The 21,190-nt window shown below is 31.6% G+C and overlaps 1 protein-coding gene across 2 annotated transcripts in view; it reads left to right on the forward strand.

Annotated features, from left to right (window-relative positions):
* The first annotated feature begins 4,921 nt into the window (after positions 1-4,921).
* Positions 4,922-21,190, forward strand: part of LOC142318705 (uncharacterized) — a 111,614-nt gene continuing 95,345 nt past the window's right edge. For both annotated transcript variants that reach the window (XM_075355129.1, XM_075355130.1), the window contains exon 1: positions 4,922-5,195. Coding sequence is in view for 1 of the 2 variants with exons in the window: in XM_075355130.1 (XP_075211245.1) it covers positions 5,193-5,195 (3 nt within the window). In the remaining variant the exon portion in view is untranslated. The remainder of the gene's footprint in view (positions 5,196-21,190) is intronic.

Genomic DNA, 21,190 nt, shown 5'->3' on the forward strand with positions numbered 1-21,190 from the left:
ACCTCTGGATGAGTTTGATTTTTTTTTTTTTTTTGTCTTCAGTCATTTGACTGGTTTGATGCAGCTCTCCAAGATTCCCTATCTAGTGCTAGTCGTTTCATTTCAGCATACCCTCTACATCCCACATCCCCAACAATTTGTTTTACATACTCCAAACGTGGCCTGCCTACACAATTTTTCCCTTCTACCTGTCCTTCCAATATTAAAGCGACTATTCCAGGATGCCTCAGTATGTGGCCTATAAGTCTGTTTCTTCTTTTAACTATATTTTTCCAAATGCTACTTTCTTCATCTATTTGCCGCAATACCTCTTCATTTGTCACTTTATCCACCCATCTGATTTTTAACATTCTCCTATAGCACCACATTTCAAAAGCTTCTAATCTTTTCTTCTCAGATACTCCGATTGTCCAAGTTTCACTTCCATATAAAGCGACACTCCAAACATACACTTTCAAAAATCTTTTCCTGACATTTAAATTCATTTTTATGTAAACAAATTATATTTCTTACTGAAGGCTCGTTTCGCTTGTGCTATTCGGCATTTTATATCGCTCCTGCTTCGTCCATCTTTAGTAATTTTACTTCCCAAATAACAAAATTCTTCTACCTCCATAATCTTTTCTCCTCCTGTTTTCACATTCAGTGGTCCATCTTTGTTATTTCTACTACATTTCATTACTTTTGTTTTGTTCTTGTTTATGTTCATGCGATAGTTTTTGCGTAGGACTTCATCTATGCCGTTCATTGTTTCTTCTAAATCCTTTTTACTCTCGGCTAGAATTACTATATCATCAGCAAATCGTAGCATCTTTATCTTTTCACCTTGTACTGTTACTCCGAATCTAAATTGTTCTTTAACATCATTAACTGCTAGTTCCATGTAAAGATTAAAAAGTAACGGCGATAGGGAACATCCTTGTCGGACTCCCTTTCTTATTAGGGCTTCTTTCTTATGTTCTTCAATTGTTATTGTTGCTGTTTGATTCCTGTACATGTTAGCAATTGTTCTTCTATCTCTGTATTTGAACCCTAATTTTTTTAAAATGCTGAACATTTTATTCCAGTCTACGTTATCGAAAGCCTTTTCTAGGTCTATAAACGCCAAGTATGTTGGTTTGTTTTTCTTTAATCTTCCTTCTACTATTAATCTGAGGCCTAAAATTGCTTCCCTTGTCCCTATACTTTTCCTGAAACCAAATTGGTCTTCTCCTAACACTTCTTCCACTCTCCTCTCAATTCTTCTGTATAAAATTCTAGTTAAGATTTTTGATGCATGACTAGTTAAACTAATTGTTCTGTATTCTTCACATTTATCTGCCCCTGCTTTCTTTGGTATCATAACTATAACACTTTTTTTGAAGTCTGATGGAAATTCCCCATTTTCATAAATATTACACACCAGTTTGTATAACCTATCAATCGCTTCCTCACCTGCACTGCGCAGTAATTCTACAGGTATTCCGTCTATTCCAGGAGCCTTTCTGCCATTTAAATCTTTTAATGCTCTCTTAAATTCAGATCTCAGTATTTTTTCTCCCATTTCATCCTCCTCAACTTCCTCTTCTTCCTCTATAACACCATTTTCTAATTCATTTCCTCCGTATAACTCTTCAATATATTCCACCCATCTATCGACTTTACCTTTCGTATTATATATTGGTGTACCATCTTTGTTTAACACATTATTACATTTTAATTTATGTACCCCAAAATTTTCCTTAACTTTCCTGTATGCTCCGTCTATTTTACCAATGTTCATTTCTCTTTCCACTTCTGAACACTTTTCTTTAATCCACTCTTCTTTCACCAGTTTGCACTTCCTGTTTATAGCATTTCTTAATTGCCGATAGTTCCTTTTACTTTCTTCATCACTAGCATTCTTATATTTTCTACGTTCATCCATCAGCTGCAATATATCGTCTGAAACCCAAGGTTTTCTACCAGTTCTCTTTATTCCGCCTAAGTTTGCTTCTGCTGATTTAAGAATTTCCTTTTTAACATTCTCCCATTCTTCTTCTACATTTTCTACCTTATCTTTTTTACTCAGACCTCTTGCGATGTCCTCCTCTTCCTCAAGCTTCTCTAAATTCCACCGATTCATCTGACACCTTTTCTTCAGGTTTTTAAACCCCAATCTACATTTCATTATCACCAAATTATGGTCGCTATCAATGTCTGCTCCAGGGTAAGTTTTGCAGTCAACAAGTTGATTTCTAAATCTTTGCTTAACCATGATATAATCTATCTGATACCTTGCAGTATCGCCTGACTTTTTCCAAGTGTATATTCTTCTATTATGATTTTTAAATTGGGTGTTGGCAATTACTAAATTATACTTCGTGCAAAACTCTATAAGTCGGTCCCCTCTTTCATTCCTTTTGCCCAGCCCGTATTCACCCACTATATTTCCTTCCTTGCCTTTTCCAATGCTTGCATTCCAATCTCCAACTATTATTAAATTTTCATCTCCTTTTACGTGTTTAATTGCTTCATCAATCTCTTCGTATACACACTCTACCTCATCATCATCATGGGCGCTTGTAGGCATATAAACGTTAACAATCGTTGTCGGTTTAGGTTTTGATTTTATCCTTATTACAATGATTCTATCGCTATGCGTTTTGAAATACTCCACTCTCCTCCCTATCTTCTTGTTCATCACGAAACCTACTCCTGCCTGCCCATTATTTGACGCTGAGTTAATTACTCTAAAATCACCTGACCAAAAGTCGCCTTCCTCTTCCCACCGAACCTCACTAATTCCTACTATATCCACATTCACCCTATCCATTTCCCTTTTTAAATTTTCTAGCCTACCAACCTTTTTTAAGCTTCTAACATTCCACGCTCCGACTCGTAGAATGTTATTTTTTACTTTTCTGGTGACCCCTTCCTTAGTAGTCCCCACCCGGAGATCCGAACGGGGGACTATTTTACCTCCGGAATATTTTACCAAGGAAGGCGCCTGCATTATTGTTATGTGAAAATGCAGAGCCACATTTTCTTGGAAAAAAAAAGCAGCTGTAGTTTTCCATTGCTTTCAGCTGCGCAGTACTCAGAGGACTGAGTGATGTTGATACGGCCGTTTAAGTCGTCCTGACTCACGCCCCTAACAACTACTGAAAGAGCTGCTGCCCTCTTTCAGGAATCATTCCTTAGTCTGGCTCTCAACAGATACCTCTCCGATATTGTTGCACCTTCGGTCCAGCTACTCTGTATCCCTGAGCACTCAAGCCCCCTCACCAACGGCAAGGTCTCATGATTCATAGAGGAGGGAGTTTGATTTAAAAGTTGAAAAAAAAAATTTTTTTAAAAAGAGAAATTATCTTTTAAAGGCATGAGTCACTGGACATTTGATCATGGGGAGGTCATCATTTTTAAAAGTTACAAGTTTGGTTTTGACACAAGACATTATTTTCTAATAATTTGTTAACATATTAATACTGAACATAAAATTACTCTTCAAACCTGATTAAAAGTATTGGATAGTTTTTTTCAGAATATAGGTTCATTATTGAAGTAGTTGTTACTACAACGTTAAATCTAAACCAAAGCAGAAACACAAATGTATTGTTATCCTAAACAGAAAAATGTACTGATAATCTTAACATGAAAATTATTGTACTAGAGAAATTGACAGACAAGCCCAGAAAGTAGCAAAAATTTTATATTTGCAATATCTGTATAAATAAAAATTTTGTTGAAATACCTACGATTAATTTTTTTTTTCCATAATGATATTTAAAACACTTTTATCTTTGGTAGAAAATGTAAGTAATCATCATGTTATTTTAGAATAATCATGTAGAAAAGGAGGTATACTTACTTTCTTTCTATTAATTTTCTTGTAAATGAAAGGTTGGAAAACAGTTTATTAGCATTGTATTTTCTGAAAAAATGGTAATGAGAATGTTGGTTTGATCTTTTTTTAGCATCACGTTGCTTTAAATAAATACTTATAAAATCGATACCTTTTTATTTTAACGTTAAATTTATAAAATTTTACCCATGCCGAGCATCTTTTTACTCTTCATTAAGCTTCTTCATATATACACATAAGTTTTTATAACTAGCCTAAAAGTGTTCTGGAAGAGGACTGTACAAACGACTTCCATATTTTATTTATTGTTAGTCATGAACATTAGATTGAATTTTTTTTAATATACTGCAGTATTGATTATCATCTGTACCTTACTTAAGAAAAAACTATTTTTCGAATTTAATATAATTATAAGCTATTACATTTACAAAAATAATTATAATCTGCAATTGAATGCTTAGAACGTAAGACTTAAACCTCGAAGATATATGCAACGACCGGTCCTTTGTAAACTTCGAAAAAACGTTGCGTTTTCCGTTGTTAATTGCAGCCGAAAAACGGACGATAGTTGCGTTAGTTGGTAATTAATTCGGTCACCAATCGGGGTTGTTACAATTGTTAAATCGTAATGTTATTACACATGATTTCATAGTTGTAAAAACGGTCTGAGTGGATTATATTATTGCAATGTTCTTTAAATTTATTTTTCACTAACAGTGCGTTTTATATATATATATATATATTTTATATATATATATATATATAGAGCTAGGCGTTGTAACAATTGTTTCATTCGGTTTTAACCCCGAATACGTAAAAAAAAAAAGTATATTTATTTAATATCTTACATAATAAAAATTTATGTTACTGTGAAATAAAAAATAAAAAAAATTCGCACGGTTAATACTCAAAATGATTTCAATAATGTAAACAGTAGCAGTGATTACACTTTGCAATTACATCAACCCTTTACGTAACGAGTTTTAACCCATCGGGTTATTGTTGACAATAAAAGCCCGGTTTATTGCTTTCTGAACGCACATTTATGCAGAAAGGGTCTACTTTTTTTGTAACGATTTCATTCGTAACTATATTTTTTTAAATTTGTGGTTGCATTGAAATTAATATCTAATTTTGTGTAATTTTTTATTTTTCTGAAGTAATTAAGTTTATTAACGTTTTTCTTGCCTAAATTTCATTCAGAAAATTATATTTTGTGTGTCACTCCGCCGGTTATCCGCCATGTTGTAGTGTTACTGCTCTAGTGATGGTTTTTGTTGCTGTTGGTTTTATTTATTTTTCGTGCGTTAGTTGTCTTTTGCAGTTTCGTAATTGTTAATGACTTGTAAGCTGACATCAAACAGTTTTAATGGTAAGCCTAAAATACCGTTTATGGGGGATGAACTAAAATATTTGATACGTTTTATTCTAGGAACGTTCCGGATTTCTGTGCCCTGAATAATTTGGTGGGTCACAGCTGAAACTAGACCTGCGGTGCCCGTTACTATCGAAGTTAACTTTTTCTGAATTTTTCCTTCGTTATATGTTTGCCGTTTTGTACTAAATATTAATTTTAAAATTAGATATTTTATTTTGTTGTGGACTCTAGGATGCTTTTATTGTTAAGAAAAAAATTGCCCTCATTTGTTTAATCGAAGTTTAGCTGATAGGTTTTAGTTTTTTTTTAAATAGACTGCGAATAAATTATTTGTCTTGATTTTTTCTTTAAATGCCCTGACTTGCATTTAAGCATGTTATTAACCTGATATTGTAATGGTTTAGTTTCTCGGAAAATTCAATTTGTTGTGATAAATCATTAACTTATACCTTGATGTACAATTGGTTTCAACTGAAACCAAATAAGTATAAACTCCCTGTTCATTCTGAACTATTTTATCCTTTCATTGATGGTTCAAAATGAGAGCAAAGGTTGTTTTAAAGCATGCAATTTTGTCTTAAATTATAAAATATCTTGTTTCTAAAGTCAATTTTTGAATATTTTGGTGATTTTGTTTGTATCTTGCTGAGTTTTCTGTATACTAAGCTAATTATGTATACTAGAAGCAGTACTGAATACTTATCTAGCATTATTTGTATTTTTAACAAGTCTCTCAAATTTTGCTGAACAACTTTATCACTTTGAAGTTTATTTATGGTTCATTGAGTTTATTATGAATAAGTAAACAATTTTTTATATCAACTTATTATAACATGTGGTACTTTTCTGTTGAAGGATTTTGCAATGCCCAATTAAAACAATTGTTAAACCTGATCTCACTTTAATTCCCAGTACATCACTAACCCATTTTACAACTACATTCTTTCTGTTTACTGATGGAGCAGACACAAAAGTTGTCCCCTGGCAATACAACTTTATTCTGTCTGAAGGGATTGAGACAAATTATGTTACAATTAAAGAAATAGGTCTTCATTGTGTGGTTGATTCTTGCCACTATTAATCTTGTCAAGTTAGGTTTTCAAATAATATTAATGGCTAGTGAATAACTCCTAAAAAAGAAAGAATAACTCCTAGCTTGTTTGTTGTTATCACATGATTTTGTGTTAGTGTATTATGAATGTGCCGCAAAACATTTCTTATACTATCAGGGATTTGCTTGTGTTCAAAATCAGGGCTCTTATTTCTTTGATCAAGAGAACCTGTTATAATTTGGTTTGGGTTATTAATCTTTTTTTTTCTTTCCATTTGTGGTCTGCATAAATGTTATAAGTAGATGAAATCATAGTCCTGGCATATTTTTAACTGAAAGATAGTACTTTGTGTGAGGTCTCTTACACTATCCATTCAGTTTTCAAAATTTAGTTCTATTTGAATAGGTTTTTTTTGTGAGTTGTTTTGATTATCAATAAATTATTTGTGACCCTATCAAATTAAAAGTTATGGAAATGTCATTACTGTATTTTGTTCTGTTTTAGACCAATGCAGTAAATACCTTACTCATTCTTACATTTATTAATAACTTGGTAAAATCATGTTTGATTTTGTAAATAAATAAAATTTGGTACCTTCTCATAAACTTTAAGCACACAGCAATTAATTGATGTACTGGAAATTTGAACATAATATTAAGTCTTAGAATCAAGTTTGTATTAAACTTAAAACTTAATGTTAAGTTTCCAGTGCAAAAGTGTGGTCATTGAAAAGTAAGCGTAAGCTAAGAATTATAAAGTGAAGGCTTAAATATATAGTTGATTAACAAGAGATAAGAATTATTCCTTATGTGAAGATTATTTTAATTTCTTACATAAACATCAAATATTTATGGGCCTAATTAAAATTAACCTTTTTAGTAGAATATGTGCCATAACGAAATGTTTTTATTTTTCCTCATAAGAAATACAGACATCTTTTAACTGAAGAAATACTTAGTTATTTTCAGGCTTTGTATTTCATTCAAAATTATTGAAGAAAGCAAGGAGTAAAAGTGTTTTCCTGTTGTCTTGATCACACCACCAAGCAATGTTCAACCCAGCAAGCAACTTTTATTATATAATTGCTTGTATTTTGAATATGTCTACTTTCAGATGCATCAGCTCAGACTGGTGTCTTGTATCTCAGATGCTTTATATGATAGGACTGACTGTTACATATGTTTTTAATGCAGCTAATATTATTTTCTGTTTTGAAACAACGCAGTATATACAGTAAGGAAGCAATTTATTGCCTGAATTGAGGAGGCAGTAGTGTTATATATGTATTTAGATATATTGACCTTGTTAGTAAGAAAAATTGTTATGCTACACAGACTTAGTTAAATGACTACATACATATTGAGGAATTTTTTTGAAATTTATTGGGAGTAACTCTATTATTATTTAATAAAACTTGAATTTTTTTCCTTAACATCTATACATGTTTTATATTTAGTATAGTTTTTTTGTGAGGGAGGGTACTAGAATTATGTTGTGAAATAAGTAACAGCTTTATTTTAATTAAAAATATAAATAAAAACCACAAACAAGTAGAATCTTAAATTTTTGTGATATTTGTTATATTTTATTTACAAAATCATTAGTTCCTTTTCTAGTTGATCAGTGTTGAGGTCATCGAACATTATCATCTCTGCCTGTAAACTGCTATTCCTTCACTCCATCCCACATCAAACCTTACTGTTACATCATTGTTAAATAACATATGAATGGTAGGTTTTCATTACCCATTCTCATACAATTCAATTTAAATTGTTATAAGACAATGTAATTACATTATTTCAAAGGAATGTCATGAGAAAGGGAGATGTTTTTAAAATGCCATTCCATTTCATTCAAATACGTGTACTTTATATGTATGAGCCAACCATACTGACTCTATCAGTTTTGATAATTTCAGACATCATTTTTCAATCACTTTGTTTTTTTTACTCTTTTTTTTTTTTTTCGTTCTCACAAACATATTTTTTTTTAATAGATGCTTGTAATAAGTAGATTTTTATTTTATTATATTATTTATGAAATGAAGAAATTGATAATCATTTAACATATTTTATTTTAAAAAAAACTACTTTTTCAATTAAAGTTTTATTGATAACTTATATGCATTAATAATAATAGTTTTAATTTACTATTTGGCCCTGTTTGTAATACAATTGTATAAGATGAAGTTCCACTTATCAACAATTTTAAAAGTATATATCAAGAGTACTTTCAGAGCCGTTACTCCATCATCAGGGATTTCCCAAAAGATTTTAATTCAAATTCAAATGTATAATCTTATTTAAATTAAAATTATTATGTTCATAATAGTCGGTCATCAAGAAATAAAATTAAATCGTACTTCAATAAGACCATAACATCATGTTATGAAAATGACATCACAGTCTTATTGATATACAATTTTAATTTTATTTCTTGACGACCGACTATTATGAACATAATAATTTTAATTTAAATACAAATTTATACATTTGAATTTAAATTAACTTCTTTGGGAAATTCCTGATGATGGAGTAACGGCTCCAAAACTACTCGGATATATACTTTTGAAATTTTTGGTAAGTAGAACTTTATTTTATACAATAATAATAGTATTAAGATATAAGGCAATGCTTAAACTTAACTATTCTATCTAGTTGGTTTAACAATTTTTCAATGTTATTCCTTACTAGTTAGATAAGTGGTGTGGAGATTATAGTTTTATTATACTTTCAAATTGAAATATAACATTCTGTATTGTTATATACCTACATAATTAATGATTTATATACAACATAATTAATGATTTATATCCAATAGACAGATTAAATATGGTTCATAAATTTATTGATCACAATGCTTCCAGTTCTGTAAAGTATTATCTTTGATTATCGTGCTTAATGCGAAAAGTCACATTGCTTGATTGAAATGATTTCTCTTCATTAAATTATATACTGTGACTCATCAATATTTGGTAATCTTGAACAATGCATTTGCCGTAGCTAATACAATCAAGTATATTTTGAAATATATGTTCAGATTCATTCTGCTTGAATGAAGTAGTTTAGAAAAAGAATACTTTTGAAAGCATAATGAAAATAGTGTGTTCAGTTCTAAAAGGAATTCACTATAATCAGTTTTTATTATATGTATTCTTCTGTTAAGAAGAAGTTATAGAGACCGGAGAGGTTTTCTACCTTGAATAATATGCCATTCATATCTGTATCAATTATTCTTTTTCCCAACTCAATTTCTTCATGTTGTTGATTATGGCCACCATCTGCATTCATTCACTGATAAGAAATTTCTATTTTTTTTTGTCTTCAGTCATTTGACTCTCTCTTTTCCTGTTTAGCCTCCGGTAACTACCGTTTAGATAATTCTTCAGAGGATGAATGAGGATGATATGTATGAATGTAAATGAAGTGTAGTCTTGTACATTCTCAGTTTGACCATTCCTGTGATGTGTGCTTAATTGAAACCCAACCACCAAAGAACACCGGTATCCACGATCTAGTATTCAAATCCGTGTAAGAATAACTGGCTTTACTAGGACTTGAACGCTGTAACTCTCGACTTTCCAAATCAGCTGATTCGGGAAGACGCGTTAACCACTAGACCAACCCGATGGGTTTCAGTCATTTGACTGGTTTGATGCAGCTCTCCAAGATTCCCTACCTAGTGCTAGTCGTTTAATTTCGGTATACCACCTACATCCCTAACAATTTGTTTTACATATTCCAAACATTGCCTGCCTGCACAATTTTTTCTTTTTACCTGACTCTAATATTAAAGTGACTATTCCAGGATGCCTTAATATGTGGTCTATAAGTCTGTCTCTTCTTTTAGCTACATTTTTCCAAATGCTTCTTTCTTCATCAATTTGCCGCAACACCTCATCATTTGTCACTTTATCCATTCATTTGATTTTTAACATTCTCCTAAGCACCGCATTTCAAAAGCGTCTAATAATTTCTTCTCAGGTACTCCAATTGATCAAGTTTCACTTCCATATAAAGCTATGCTCCAAACATATACTTTAAAAAATCTTTTCTGGATGTTTAATCTTTTATGTAAACAAATAATATTTCTGACTGAAGGCTCGTTTCGCCTGTGCTATTTGGCATTTTATATTGCTCCTGCTTCATCTATCTTTAGTAATTTTACTTCGCACATAACAAAATTCTTCTACCTCCATAATCTTTTCTCTTCCTATTTTTATATTCAGTGGTCCATATTCATTATTTCTACTACATTTCTTTACTTTCGTTTTGTTCTTGTTTATTTTCATAGGGTAGTTCTTGTGTTGGAATTCATCCATGCTGTTCATTATTTCTTCTAAATCATTTTTACTCTCCGCTAGAATTACTATATCATCATCAAGTCGTAGCATCTTTGTCAGACTCCCTTTTTTATTACAGCTTCTTTCCTGTGTTCTTCAATTATTAGTGTTGCTGTTTGGTTCCTGTAAATGTTAGTAATTGTTCTATCTCTGTATTTGAACCATAATTTTTTTTAAATGCTGAACATTTTATTCTAGTCAATGTTATCGAATGCCTTTTCGAGGTCTATAAATGCCAGGTAACTTTTTTAAATTTAATCTTCCTTCTACTATTAATCTAAGCACTAAAATTGCTTCCCTTGTCCCTATACTTTTCCTGAAACCAAATTGGTCTTCTAACACTTCTTCCACTCTCTTCTCAGTTCTTCTGTACAGCATTCTAGTTAAGATTTTTGATGCACGACTAGTTAAGCTAATTGTTCTATATTCTTCACATTTATCTGCTCTGTTTTTTTTTTTTTTATATCATGACTAACACTTTTTGAAGTCTGTTGGAATTTCCCCTTTTTCGTATATATTACACACCAGTTTGTGTAATCTATCAATTGCTTCCTCACCTGCACTGTGCAGTAATTCTGCAGGCATTCTGTTTATTCCAGGAGCCTTTCTGCCATTCAAATCTTTTATTGCTCTCTTAAATTCAGATTGTATTGTTTCTCCCCTTTCATTCTCTTCGACTTCCTCTTCTTCTATTACCCCATTTTCTTAATCATTTCCTCTGTATAATTCTTCAATATATTCCACCCACCTATCAACGTTTGCTTTTGTACTTTAAATCTGTGTACCCTGTTTAACACATCATTCAATTTTAATTTATGTACCCCAAAATATTCCTTAACTTTTCTGTATGCTCTGTCTATTTTACTTAAGTTCATTTCTCTTTCTACTCTTCTTTCGCTAGTTTGCACTTCCTGTTTATAGTATTTCTTAACTGTCGATAGTTTCTTCTACTTTCTTCACCATAGCATTCTTATATTTTCTACGTTTATCAATGCAGTTGATCAGTGCAGTGCAGTTCATCAACTGCAATATATCCTGTGAAACCCAAAGTTTTCTACCAGTTCTATTTGTTCCGCCTAACTTTGCTTTTACTGATTTAAGAATTTCTTTTTTAACATTCTCCCATTCTTAAGGCAGAAAATGTAGAAGAAGAATGGGAACTTTTTTAACCCAGTCCTCTTGCAGTGTCCTCCTCAAAAATCTTCTTTACCTCCTCTTCCTCAAGCTTCTATAAATTCCCTCAACAGATACCTCTCCAATATGGTTGCACCATCAGTCAAGCTATTCTGTATCACTGAGCACTCAAGCCCCCTCATGGCATGGGAAATTTCTATGTAGAGCTGAATTCCCTCAAAAGTTTGATGTTCCTAATTATTTGGAAGATGTTCTATGTTGAATTGCTGTTTGTGTCATTTCTCCTAAATGATGTTATAAATACTCTTCCCGAAAATATGTAAATTGATGTCTTCAAGATTGTGCCAAGTAATAATAGCCAAGTAATAATAAAAGAATTCTTATTTGAAAAAAAATGCTCTTTATTTGTATTTGATCATATTTTATTCTTGGTATCACTAAGAATGTATGGGAAATTTTAATAATGAATATAACCTCTTTTGTAGACATCTGATTTGGATTCTTTTAAAATAACAGTTTCAGATCTGTCTTGACTTATCTATGGTTTTTTAAAGCTGAATTCTTCCACAACATGTTAACAGACAGACTTTGGTTATAGAAGTTAATGCAGCTGTGATGCTAGTTTTCAGCTCTTCAAAACCAGTTTGCAATAGTAAACTGGTTTACTATTACATAAACAGTTTGTTTCACATATAAGAAAAAATTCAGAAGTTGTAATGTCTGGGGATCGTGGGGACCAGTTCTGTAGTGCCAAGTCTTGGCCTCCCATATGCCCTTTCAGCATTGAGGCAATGTTTCATTTAGAATTCGATGAATTCAATTGTCCAACTGTGGCAGGGCCTCATCCTTTTCTTGCTGAATGAATTCTTCAGAGTTCATTTAGTTGTAAAAACTAATCCTGCAGCATCTTCATGTTAAGAATGATCAGTTTTCTTATAAAAAAGGAACTGCTATTAATATTAGTAAACGAAACAAAATAAAAAATATTAACTTTTGGTACATCTTGCTTCTGCTGTAGAATCTCAGACAAATTTTCAAATCCCCACATGTGAAATTAATCGCGGTAAGAACCTATATTATCTTCCATATTAAGAGCATGTTACAGAATTTTTACGGGTTTTTTTTTGCCACTTACACAAAATAAGAAGATGCAAGAGCTTGTACTGGTTGTAATCTGTATGGCTTCTAATGCAACATCCTCTAACACACAACCAAACAGTCATATGGAGGATTCCAAGTTCTTGACTAGAACGAGTGGACTTTTTTTTTCACTGAAAAATCTGTAGAATTTGTAGTGAATTTTCCTCTGAAGATGAGAGTGCCTGAGATTCTTCTCCTTACATAAACACCTCTTCTTGTTTACATTAAATTTTTTATGCCAGAATAACAAAGTTCTTGGTTGATTGTGGATCAGTCCTGAAACGCACTGTCAAAACATATGCTGAACTGTTATTACAGATTCTGTTCTGCTAAATTGTAAAATACTAAAAGCGTTCTTTTGCGTAGATACCATGTGGTTTACAACTGAGGTTAGTGTGCGTTTGTGCTCTAGTATTCCAGTCTTGCAGCTGGTATTTGAAAGTCTAGGACGTGTACTTTCAAAAAATGCTAATTTTATACACTGACCACCTGTGGTTGCACAGATGTATTATTTTGAAATTGGATCATTCTTTTTGATATCTGCGATAGGTACTTAATGATATTTATGTGCACATATAAAATACTTTTTTACACCATATTATTAAAGTTTGATTAAAATTAACACTGAAAAATAAGTAAGAGAATTGAACACGCTGCTGTTTATAAGTCACATTATTTTTGTTAAAAAAACATTAAAAAAAATGAGTTCTTATGTTAAATGTGGTAAATAAATGTTTTAATTTATATGTAGGAAATAGGGAATATTTGTTATAAAAATAAAGTTTGTTAAAAAGAAAAAAAATTTAAAAATTTGATCTGGACTGTAATATAGAATAGATATACCAATTAGTTACATGAAATTGATATACTAATTAATTATATGGAATTGGAAAAAATATTAATTTGGAATGTTTATTATAAATTTTGAGAATAGTCTATTAAAAAAAGATAAGCATGCTTAAGTTTGAATTCTGTTGTTTATTGTAATGATTGTCAAAATTAATATTGTAGTATATAATCAATAAATGTTTAAATTTCTTTGGGGCAATTAGTGTTAAAAAAAAAAAAAAATTAGATTTTCCTACATTTAATTTTGGTTTGTAGATTTGAAATAAACACAAAAATACTATAAGATACACCTTTATTCCATGCATGTATCAAATTCTTTTTTAGACCAGTTTATTAGAATAGCAAAATAACCCAATACATTTGTCAAATAAATATTAACTAAAATAATTATGTTAATCTGATTTATTAAAATATCTGTGATTTTTACAGATATTTGATGTGACATTCACAGATTTTTGTATTTATCAAGTTATTTTAACTTTTATTTACTAGATGTATAACCAGTACTATGAAAAAAGTCTACTGCTGACTAAATCAAGAAATTCACATATCAGAAAAAGAAGTTAGGTTTGTTATGCCTAAAACAAGCACACTTCAATTTTTTTTTAGTTAAATTTATTGTAATGATACGAACAATAAAAACAGTAACATAGGTCATGAATACTAAGCTTGTAGTAAATAATCCTAAGATAATATCATACAATAAAGAAAACTGCTGTGCTATATGAAGTGGGTGTACAATGTGAGGGAGAAAAGAATGGTGAAAGAAAAAATTGGCATTGGTATTGCTAAACTTCCAAGCAAATGATCTGAGACATGATATGCTCCCCCCCCCCTTTTTTTGAAACTGTGACTGAACTGTAGTAGCATCAATGCGCTATATATTGTTATCATGCCAGATATTTTATCCCACTATTTCTGAATTATTACTTGATATATGCACCAACAAACCCATCTGAAATAAGAGAATTAACATCCTTTTTTTCATTGCATGAATAGAATCATAGGCAATTTTTTGGCACAATCACTGTACCTTCCCCAGTTATACAATTATACTATTCCATTGAGAAAGTAATAGAGAATTTGGGAGAACTGCATGCATGCAAGATTATAAAGAAACAGAAAAGTGATTGAGAATATATCAGTAAGATTTCATTTTACTTATCACCTTGTCAATAACCAAGGTTATGTGAATTCAATCATGGCTTGTGAGGAATACAACATTAAACATTCTCTATTGCTCTTGTTATATTACTGTAATATGTTGTTTATGCATCCCATAACTCTTCATTATGTGACTAAATTGTATTGCAAACTCACATTTCAGACCACTTGAATGCAACTAAGCTCTCTTTTTTGCTAAGTAATGATTGCACTTCAAAATATCCTTAATAAATTTAAATAAAACTTTCAGGGATTGGCTTTATCCTGATCTTCGATGACTCTGCTGATAATACATTTCTAGGTTGAATCATCCTGCCATGGTTTTTTTTTACCTAGCTCAATTGTTCACAACTGTATTTAATAGTTATAGTGTCGCTGAAAGTGTTACTGGTAGCTCTGTAAAAAAAGATAAATAAATTCATCGGACGTGGCTAACACCACCATCGGCTTGATTAATCCACTCAATTTTTCTACCTTTCCACAAGATAACTCCTGAATATTTCAGTTTTGTGACGTTAACTGGGAAACCTTTTATTTGATTTTTTACTCAGATGGTTTTTTTACTGATCACCATCTTTTGTTTCTTAAATTATAAAATTTTCTTGTACTGAAAATTTCAGATTTTAAGTGTTTGACTCCACAGGCTTCTGACATTGCATCACCTGTGAATGCATTGGTAATAACACTAATCAAACAAAGTTGAATTGGCTTAAATATTCTGTCACTTTTTTGTCATGTGTAATTTCTCAACTGCTATGCATTATTTCAGTGTAAATAATCTGAGTAATAAAGGATGGTGGACTTTTATCCCTGTTGATCTCTTTGAAAAGTGGAAAATTTCTTATTTACTGTTGTTGGTTCTTAAATAATATTTGCAATAAATACATCAAAATACAAAATATGGTAAATCTTAGGATGTGATTGACATCAGTTCATCTGTAACCTTTAAAAATGCTAATTTTTTAATAGATAATTTCCAGTTTGTCACTTGTGTTTGACCTTATTTTATTTGGTTTTATACAGATGTAATAAACATTTCTTCCTAATTTATACATTGAAGTCTGTTCAACTAGTGATCAATAAGCAACCATGGTCCAGTAAGATGAGGATGGTATGCATGGTTGACTCAGGTCAACCATACATTCATTCCCCTCAGTCTCAGGAATGAGACTGTGGGGTTAATAGAATCCCATCAAAGTGCACCGGTATTCAGTCTAGTATTCAAATCCTAGATAAAAGAAAAACTTTTACTATTATTTAAACCTCAGAACCTTCAAGTACAAAAATTCTGTTACAGATTTGAGACGACAAATTAACCACTAGACCAGCCCAGTCGGCTGCAATAAACATGAATATATTTTTTTATGAAAGCAATTTGTACAATGCATGAAAAAATTTGCTTTTTACAAAATCATTCCAGTTTTTTTTTACAATGAAGTTTTTCACATGTGACTTCATACATGCGTTAAAAAAGAAATCCAGTTCCCAAAATAAGTCTCCATTCATTTAGTTAACTACCATTTGGCGACTGCTAGAAAAATCCTTTCTGTTTCAGCAATTTGTTGTGACTTGTTACATGAACACTGCCACTGATGGATGATTAATTTCTTTTCACAAATGAATGTATTTCAAATTTAATTAGTTGAAAAGTAAAAATTTGTTGAAAGTCTATAATTATATGGATATCTAATAGGTTTGTACTACAAGAGTTTTCTCCATGTTACCTTAGTGTGTTTGGTGTTTATACTCACTTTTTTCGTAAGTGTTGTTTACTTCTATCACTAAAGCATAGTTTTTCATTGTTTGTTATGATAGATTGACATTGGTAACATTTCTTATTTGTCATTAGTCTTCAAACTTGGTTCCAGGTGAAATGTATATTTACATTTTAGTTTTATTTGCAGGACCAGTTTGTAAAATAGCTGAAGTAGCTTTGTGAGACGTGTGTGTATATAATGCACATATACACACGACACACTATGTATATCTGTATTATATATATATATAAATAATGTAAATCAACTTGAACCACCCAAGTACAGAATTAAGAAATATCTTACTCATTTTATTGTTTTCTACAAGAATACTTTTGTGGGATCCCGCGCGTCATCAGTTGTATGTAAAAAAAAAGTTTGTATAATTATGTAATAAACATAAAAAAATTTAACATTAAAATTTAAAATTTTAAGATTAAAATACAAGCACATATGCAAAGCATATGGAATCAATTGGGTATCATGCTTGTGGCCAGCCAAATACAATACTATTTAGGTAAATTAATATTCTATATATATAAATATATGTGTGTGAAAGTGCTGCTATCTGTTGCAGCTTTATAAGCAGATCTTCCCCAAAATACATCTGCATTTTTTTTTAATCAAAGTTGAATGTTTGCCTGTATTTATATATATAATATTTTTCTAAAATATCTAAATTTTTATTTATACTGCCTTTTTTCATTTCCAATATTTCTAAATTGCTGTTAATATCAGAGACAGAATTGTCTCTGATGTTTATGATGCAGAATTGTTTTTATAATGCCTAAAATGATCATTAATTCTGCCTTTAAATGATCTATTGGTTTTACTCATATAAATATCTTTGTAGTCATTATCATATAAGAGTAAAAATTAATCATCCTACATATAGGATTCAACTTGATGAACCTACAGACAGATTTTGAGGGAGATCTGTTTATAAAAGCTGCTATAGATAGTAGCACTTTCATATATATAAATAATATCAGTATTGTATTTGGCTGGTCACATGCATGTTACCCAATTGACTCCATATGCCTTGCGTATTGTGTTTGTACTTTAATCTTTTATTTATTAATTTTTTAATCCTTTAAATTTTTAATTTTAATATTTTTTTATGTTTAATATGTAATTATACAAAAAGGTTTTTACATACAAGTGATGATGCGGGATCCCACAAAAGTAATCTTATAGTAAACAACAAAATAAGGTAAGAATTCTATACTTGGGTGGATCAAGTTGATTTACAATATATGTTTATTAGTACAGAGGTATTAGGGGTCTTGAAAGATTGATTTTAGAAAAATAATTATATATACACACAGTATGTCTGAAAAGTTCCCAAACTAAATTAAATAAATATACAGATTTAAAGATAAACAAATTTACTCACATCAACCCTTTACATAGAACCCATCTCTACTTATACACTCATTGCAGCGCCGGTAGAGCCCGTCAAACGCTCTGGAGAAATCACTTTATGGGATCGCCTTCAACTGCTCAGTTGAAGCTCTTTGGATTGCCAGATTGTCGAAAAAGCAGCCTGAGTTTTTGGAACAGAAAATAGTCTGCTAGAGCCAAGTCGGGAGAATAGGACGAGTGGGATAAGACTGATTTGATTTGCAGTGTAATAACATGTTAAAACTGTTGTTGTGTTTACTAGAGCATTGCATGCAAGAGAGTCCAACTGCCTGGATGCCGATACTCGGGCGAGATTTGACGAATGCAATGCATCAGTTGTTTCATTACTTCCAAATAGAATTTCGAATTCAAGGTTTCACCAGTTGAAACAGGTCATGATGAATCGGGTCCTTTGAGTCGAAAAATGCAAACAACATTGTTTTCACTCTTGATTTTTGCTGCCTGACTTACCAATCTTTGTGCTCCAGGACTCAACCAAGTAGCATATTGACTCTTCGTTTGCAGATCATACATGAAGCTTTCATTCCCACTTAAAATTGTTTGCAAAAAATTCGGGTCACTATCGGCAGCTTCAACAAAGTCTTGAGTGCAAGAAAGAAGCACCTGTTTTTGTTCTTCAGTCAAGAAGTGTGGAACGAAACCAAAGCACCTTTCAGCAGTTCATTATTTCTGTTAGAATTGTACATACTGCGTCTTTGCCAATTCTTAGCTCTTCTGCTATGACCCGAAAGGTAAGATGAGATTATTCGAGCAGGAGCGTGCGCACTTTCACAACATTTTTGTCGTGAACAGCTGTTGATTGCCTCATGCTTCGTTCATCATCCAATGACTCTACAGTCTTTAAACCACTTCCACCATCTGTATGTTGTACTATGAGATGCGGCTTCATCACCGAATGCTTGCTGTATCATAGATAAGTTTCAATGAAAGATTTTTGAAGTCTTAACACAATTTTCTTGCGCTTCACTGTTCCATGTCGTGAGTTTGCACAAGGTCATATGAACACAACATACACAGCCAAATATAACTCGAAACTGGATTGACGATACGTGATGAAATCTTTGTACACACACTTGTCAGACATCGTATTACATAGTTCCTTGGTTGTCTGAGACATGGCGCTACTTGTATCAAACACAGAAATTTAGTATGGGAACTTTTCAGAGCTACTGTATGTATATATATATATATAAATTGCTACAATTGTATTGTCAAAATAGTAAACTGACATTAGAAGTACGTCAGATAGTGCTATTGTTAGTTGTCTACCTTTCTTGTATGGCCTTTGGTCTCATGGACATGGTACTGTTTATACTGGCAATTTCCTGTGAATAAATTAATATTTAAAGTATTACTTCTCTGTTTTCAGTTATTATTTGATGTTTTATTTTTTAAAGGAGTTCGTAATTGTATTGTCTCTAAATGATGAAGAGTTTATTGTTTAACACTAAGTGCCATGTGAGTCACCTGTGGACCCATACGTTCATTGGTCGTTCTAGCCCCGAGATACCAAAGTGGACTCACATTGTTAAGTGCCATATATGGCCCCTTGAATGTAATTTGGCTTTGCAGTTAACAGTAAAACCAATGTTGTTTGCTAGAATGGGGCCTGAGTGACCAATAATAGTGCTTGGCCCATGGACGTGTAAAGCCAATATGGATTCATGTAGCCATAAGGATAAGAAAGATAAACCCTGAAATATTGCACACAGAAAAATAAAATTATTTAGTTTACTCAATAAAACATACTTTTTAAATTATTCAGTAAGTAAAAACGTATTTCAGATATAGAAAACTTATTACAATAAAAAAAGAAAGAAAAAAATAATATTACAATGGACATTTATAAATAGAAAAAAGCAATCCAGGCAGTATGATCTATTGCAAGCAACACATTTAAACCTTGTTTATGGATTCTTCCTCATTGTGTAGGCTCTTCCACATTCCTCAGAAAACTTTTCATAATACTTATGACACCTTCCTGACCTGGGGACATCTTCAAGTTTGTGTTGCACCTCATCATACTGTTGTTGAGTAGGAGTGTTATTGATTCCAGTCAGCCCATCAACTACTTTTTCTTTGAATGTTGTAATGCACATTTTTTTCATTAGCAAGTTTATTATAAGCATAGAGCATTTACTACATTTGTTCCAATCAGTAGCCCAATAGCAAGGGCTGTCTGTCTCAAGTCCCCCTCACCAAATCTACCAGTACTAGTAGAAATAATTATTGTTGGTTTTTTATCTGATTTACAAGTACGTCTTTTCTTCATCACATTTCTTTCCACATCTTTATCACTAGTATTGTCACTTTCATAATAAGGTTGATATACATCAGACAGGTAAACATCACCTAATATTTCACTTGCTGTCCAAGTCATCCTTATCTTTGTCAGGCAGTAACTATTACCATAATTTATTCACATGATTTTCTAACGATTCATAGTTTCTTGCCTTATTGCACTTCTATTTTTATTTCAATTTTCTAGTTTCTTTACTTCTAGTAATCTTATACTAATTACACTACTACTACTACTACTACTACTACTCAGACTACACAAAAACAACACTGAAATGTTTATAAATGTAACCTCAAATAACAAAAACGCAACAAATGTTGCACATGGTCAATTTGTGACAGATTGGGGAGGTACGTGCAATTTCATGATCAGGCAGACATCAGCTGATTATGTGGTGACTCGTTGGATTCATTCGGCCACTAGTACTGTAAAATATTTCTGGCTCCGTGAAAACAATGAGGCATCACATTTTTCTGTGGTGACATATTGGATTCACAAGACCATTACATGTATAACAATCAACTATTAACTCGGTGAACCAGTGTGGTGCAACAAAAAAAATCAAAAATTCAAAAAATAAGAACATTTTTAATTACTAACTTTTTTAAATAGTGTAAATTAAGTTGAATTTATGGAAGAAAAGAATTGGGCCAGAAGTAAATTTTTTTCAAATGCATTTGGGCATTCAAAGTGTTAAAACTAAATACAAGAGTGAGACAAGGAGGTGCGTTATCTCCAATGCTTTTTAATTTAGCTCTAGAAGGAGCACTATGGAAAGTAATCTGGGAATAAGCATAGGTACAAAGATAAATAATGTTCTTGCATTTGCT

Source organism: Lycorma delicatula, chromosome 1, assembly GCF_047948215.1.
Source record: "Lycorma delicatula isolate Av1 chromosome 1, ASM4794821v1, whole genome shotgun sequence".
NCBI classification, from domain to species: domain Eukaryota; kingdom Metazoa; phylum Arthropoda; class Insecta; order Hemiptera; family Fulgoridae; genus Lycorma; species Lycorma delicatula.